At 43.1% G+C, this 5899-nt stretch overlaps 1 protein-coding gene across 1 annotated transcript in view; it reads left to right on the top strand.

Annotated features, from left to right (window-relative positions):
* Positions 1-5899, top strand: part of GPR107 (G protein-coupled receptor 107) — an 84491-nt gene that overhangs the window by 29518 nt on the left and 49074 nt on the right. The window contains exon 7 of the mRNA XM_017499088.2: positions 2188-2244. Coding sequence (XP_017354577.1) covers positions 2188-2244 — 57 coding nt within the window. The remainder of the gene's footprint in view (positions 1-2187; positions 2245-5899) is intronic.

Here is a 5899-nt window from a genome sequence, read left to right as displayed (position 1 = left end):
TTAAAAATATAAAAATTAGCTGGACATGGTGGTGCATGCCTGTAATCCCAGCTACTCTAGAGGCTGAGGCAGGAGAACTGCTTGAGCCTGGGAGGCAGAGGCTTCAGTGAGCAATCTTCAGAGATTGCACCACTGCACTCTAGCCTGAGTGACAGAGCAAGACTTTGTCTCAAAGAAAAGTTTAAAAAATTTATCTACAGGGAATTTTCTCCTATTTTGGGGGAGAACATTGACATACTGAAACAATTTCAGAGAAAAATTGATTCCCTGCTGGGCATGGTGGCTCACACCTGTAATCCCACTGCTTTAAGAGGCCGACATGGGTGGATTGGTTGAGCCCAGGAGTTCAAGACCAGCCTGGGCGACATGGTGAAACCCCATCTTTACAAAAAGTAGGAAAATTAGCGGGTATGGTGATACGTGCCTATGGTACCAGCTACTCTGGAGACTGAGGTGGAAGGATCACCTGAGCCTGGAAGGCTAAGGCTACAAGTGAGCCATGATTGTGCCACTTCCCTTTAGCCTGGGTAACAGAGTGAGACCCTGTCTCCAGAAAAAAAAAAAAGTACAACAAAGTTGATAATTGATTTATAAGTTGCGTGACACTTACATGATATTGGGTCAGGTAGTTAGGGAAGGAAGATGCCAGGCCATCAGAAAAGCCCTCTGGAAGAAGCTGTCGCTGGGGCTTAGTTTGCAGTTCGTTCAGCGAGGGAGAAGAGAAGGAAGGGGAGGAAGAATGCCATACGCAAAGACTGGATGAGACAGATGCTGGGCACTGGCTTGTGTGAAGTAAAAGGCACGTATATGGGAGCAGAGACACATCTTAGATAATGTAGGACCAGGCAATAGAGGGAGTAGATGCACAGGCAATGGGATGTCATCCTGAGTTCCTCATTGGGAAAGACTGTGTTTATTAAAGATGATGATTCTGAAAGTAATGTGCAAGGTATTCTTGGAGAAGGAGATAGTGATGTTAGAAGGACCAGGAAGGGCGCTGTTGTGATAACACAGGTTTAGGGTGATGAGGATCTGGACTAGAGCAGAGCCCTGGACGGTAAATGACTGGGAAGCCAGTGAGGGTGATGGGAGAGGGAGAGAAGAGCAGAGGAGTGGGTGGTAGAAATAGCAGAAGTGGAAAAATTGGGAAAGTTTGGGGTTGCGATGTCTTGATTTCTCGGTGAAGGGGACATCTGAATGGTGATGTTTGTCTTACAGCTTTCTTAAAGTATAATTGACAAACTGCACATAGGTAAAGCAGCAATTTGATAACTTTGACTATCAATCAAGAGAATGAACTATCCATCACCCCCAAAATTTCTTCTGCCTTTTCGTAAGCCCCCATCCCCAGGCAGTCACTGATCAGTCACTGATCTGTCATAGTATAGTTTTATTGAACTTTACACAACTGTATTATGCAGTACTTTTTTGTCTTGTATTCAGCATAATTACTTTGAGTTTATCCACATTGTCGCATGTATCATTTCTTTTCATTGCTTAGTTTTATTGTACAGGTGACATATTTTGATGATTTTTCTTTTTGCTGGAGGGAATGGCGTCTCACTCTGTCACCCAGGGTGGAGTGCAGTGGCACGATCTCAACCTCTGCCTCCCAGGTTCAAGCAATTCTACTGCCTCAGCCTCCTGAGTACCTGGGATTACAGGTGTACTCCACCACTCCTGGCTATTTTTGTATTTTTAGTAGAGATGTTGTTTCACTTGGTTGGCCAGGCTGGTCTTGAACTCCTGACCTCAAGTGACTGCCCACCTCGGCCTCCCATTGTGTTGGGATTACAGGCGTGAGCCACTGCACCTGGCCAATATTTTGATCATTTGATGTCAGGAGTGGAATTCAGGGGATGTGACAGGGCATGGCCTGGGTCAGCACCCTTAGTCTGGCTGAAGCTTCAAGGGTAGACAGGCTGTCTAGCAGAAAGATTCAAGGCAGGGAGTGGAGGTAGGGGTTAGTGCAGAGGCAGAAGAGACAGCTGAAGAACAACCACCATTTTCTGTGAAAGCAGATTTCAGACATCTTGAAAGTATAGTCAGTTTTATTTTCAGAGAGCTCTTGAAGGTCAGCAAATTCAGAGTTTAAGAAACGTGTTTTGTTTCATTTAATAAATTAGTTTTAATTAGCATACTTTCTATGCCAGTGTCATCCTAAAACATATTGTTATGTCTTTTTAGGCCATGGGAGAGAAATCCTTTTCTGTTCATAATAATGATGGGGCAGTGTCATTTCAGGTATGTATGTTCTTTGTGTAAAGCCTCATGGAATTTCTCTCTACCATATAAAAGGGTAATTTTTTTTTTAGAAGAATTTTGAATTTAGGAATAACAACTTAGGTATACCCTGTATCAGTCACTTAAATGCAATAGCTCTCTCTATAACAAGCTCACAAAGGTGGATATGGTTACCTGTCTACTTATCAAATAATAAGTCTCTGAGAATAAATAACTTTGTGACTATGTAGTGTAGGTGACAAGGTCAGTTTCCAGCCCAGTCCTGCCTGGCTGTTCCTGTGACCCCTATGTCCTGACCCAGTGCCACCTCCCATTCAAAGTGTGCCAGAAGCATAGTGCTCCATGCCTGAAAGGACCGTTGGTTATAATTTCGGGTGATGTTGTAATTTTAGAGATGATTTCACTGAGACTTGGAGGCTTTGAGTGACCTGCTCAACTGTCACAGTTATTAATTGCCCATGAGTGTTCAGTGGCAGCACAATAGCATATGTATGGGAACAAGATACTGGACTGGGTCTCCGAACCCACTAGCTGGGTGATGTTGGATAACTCACCTGATTTCTTTTGGTTTTCGTTTTGAGACATGGTCTCACTCTGTTGCCCAGGCTGGAGTGCAGTGATACAATTATGGCTCACTGCAGTCTCAACCTTCCAGGCTCAGGTGATCCTCAGCCTCCCAAGTAGCTGGGACTACAGGCGTAGACCAGCATGCCTGGCTAATTTTTAAATTTTTGTAGAGATGAGGACTTGCTCTGTTGCCCAGGCTGGTCTCGAACTCCTGGGATCAAGCAGTCCTCTTGACTGGGCCTCAGTCAAGATGCTGGGATGACAGATGGGAGCCACCCTGCCTAGTCTCACTTTCTGAACCTCTCTGTTTAATCATCTAAAAAATGGCAGGGCATGGTGTCTCACGCCTATAATCCTAGCACTTTGGGAGGCTGAGGTAGGTGTTTGAGACCAGCCTGGGCAACATGGTGAAACACTGTCTCTACAAAAAATACAAAAATTAGCCAGGAATGGTGGTACATGCTTATAGTCCCAGCTACAAGGAAGGCTGAGGAGGGAGGTTCACTTGAGCTCAGGAGTTCAAGACTAGCTTGGAAAATATGGTGGAACTTTGTCTCTACAAAAAAAGAAAAAAAAATTAGCCAGGTGTGGTGCTGCATGCCTGTAGTCCCAGCCACTAGGGAGGCTGAGGCAGGAGGATTATTTGAGCCTGGGAAGTCAAGATTCACACAGTGAACCCTGAACATGCCACTGCACTGCAGCTTGGGTGACAGTGAGACCCTGTCTCAAAAATAAAAAAAGAAAAAAAAATGCCTGCAGTGAAATGCACAGGTCTTGTCTTAAGTGTACAGTTTGTTCAATTCTGACAAATGCATGTACCCATGTAATTCACTCTCTATCAAGATTTCTGTTTCCAACTACTGAGAAAGCCCCTCCGTCCCCACAAACACTATTCTGATTTCTTTTACCGTAGATCATTTTGCCTCTTCAACAATTTTTGTATGTTCTTTAAGCTTAGTAACCATCATTTCATCACTATCCATATTAAAAGCTAACAGTTACTGAGAACATGCAGGGTGCTCATTTGCTCAGAACCCTCCAACAGCCTTCCATCTGTCTTGGAGCAAAGCCCAAGTCTTCCCACTGGTCTGCAAGGCCCATGTGGTCCAGCCCCTGTTGTCTGTCTGACCTCAGCTCCTGTTATTCACACTCTGCTCTCCCACACAGGCCGCTTTGCTCTTTCTCAGACAGATCAACCTTTAGGCTCTGCTCTAGCTGTTCCTACAGGCAGGAATGCTGTCTCTCAGAATTCCACAAGTCTTTGCTGAAATGTCACCTTCTCAACAAAGCTTCTCTTGATTGCAGCTCACTCCTGTTTCCCTCATTGTGCTCTGGTTTTCCTTAGCGTTATCCCTTCCAACAGGCCATTTGCTGTACTGACTTACATTTATTGTCTGTCTCCCCCTCTACAGAAAGTACCTTAGGGGTGGGGTTTTCTCTCTCTTATTGTTGTGTCTGAAACTCCTATCTTGGCCTATATTTACAGAGACTGATGAACCAATGCTAGGCATTGTGCTAAGTACTTATATGTCATTATCTCAGATCACCCTTTCAACAACTCTGTGAAGTTGGTACTGTTACATTTTCTCTTTTACTGATGAGGAACTGAGGCTCAGAGAGGTAATGTAACTTGCCCCATGCGGGGGATTCAGGTCCATATTTGTTTGACTCCAAGGCCCATGTGTTTAACCACTTTACCTTTTACTGCCTCCTTGAGAAAATACAAAAGGTCCTTTTCTCTCGTCCCTCTCTCACCTTAAAATGCTTGTTAATAAAATGAGTTTTTAAAATGCTCCCCCCTTTAATCACAAAGGAAAGTGTGATAGGATGCACACATGTCAGGCTAGTCCTTTGTGTTGGGTGAGCATCCAGGCACAGCAGTCTGCGTGGTGATGAGGAACACATGCCAAGACAGCCCATCCGCACGGTTCTTGGGATGCGAGGAGCAGGCCATGGATGGGTGGTTTGCTTTTCTCTGGCTTTCCCCCACCTTGGAAAGAAGTCGTCGTGATTTCTCGCTGTTCTACCCAGTCTCCCCGTCTTGGCCAGTGCAGTCCATTCTGAGCTCTTCTGCTTCATTCATGGCATGGGGATAGTGGTTTATCTACCTAAATGCAGCAAGGGGACTGTCAGGCCTTACTCCAACTCTTAGAGTTCACAGTTTTCTTCGTTTTTGTCTCTAAGGATCAGGTGCCTCCTCTGATCAACCATGGTGATTCTATTGATTTTTTAAAAATATTGTATCTTTTAAACTTATATATCTTTTTTAAACTTCCCCTGAATCTTACTTTTAGAATAGAAGTTGTCAATGTATTTAGGAAAGTTTCCTTATTCTGGCTAGCTCAGGGGACTAAAATACACATACACATTCACAACCACAGCTGAGTTTGGGACATGGTCTAACTGTTGGGATAATTCCAGCTCACCTGTTCTTGGTCTTTTATTTTTGCCAGATGTCTTTTTTCCTCCCATTCTTCTAAGTTGTGAGGTACAGTATACATGCAGAAGACCGTAAAGTACTTACATTTAGTTTACCAAGTTACTCTGAACAGTCACCTTTATGTGAGCACCTGAAAAACCTCGTGTCTCCCTCGCATTCCTTCCCAACTCTAGAGTAACCCCATCATGAAAAATCCTACTGTAGTCATTTCCTAGCTTTTCTTTGTAGTTTAATAGGTATATATATGTAGCCCTAAAAAGATATTTCAGGCAGATTTCTTTTTATTGTTAGAACTTATGGCTGAAGTAAAATTTTCTTGGGCTTGACCAAGAAGTCATATTCTCTGAGTCTGTCTGTCTTTTGGTTTACATTAAACTTTATCTAAAACTCATGAAATATATGAAAAACAGAAAACTGTCTAAATATAGAAAATATAGCTTTCGTTGTTGTTCTCTAAAACCATAGTTGTAAATGTTGATGAAATATTGGTTGTTTTCAAGTATGAGGTGAGCCTCTTTTTTAAGGAGTATTTTATGCCTATAAAGAGCAAAATAATACGTTAGCTTGAAGACTAGACAAATACGTCTTAGGTTGTCTTTGAAGACTTCTGCACAGACTTCTCTTTTTTTTTTTTTTTTTTTTTTTTTT

The sequence above is a fragment of the Cebus imitator genome, unplaced genomic scaffold (genome assembly GCF_001604975.1).
Source record: "Cebus imitator isolate Cc_AM_T3 unplaced genomic scaffold, Cebus_imitator-1.0 Scaffold254, whole genome shotgun sequence".
Taxonomy (NCBI): Eukaryota; Metazoa; Chordata; class Mammalia; order Primates; family Cebidae; genus Cebus; species Cebus imitator.
This window is presented reverse-complemented; position numbering and strand designations above follow the sequence as displayed.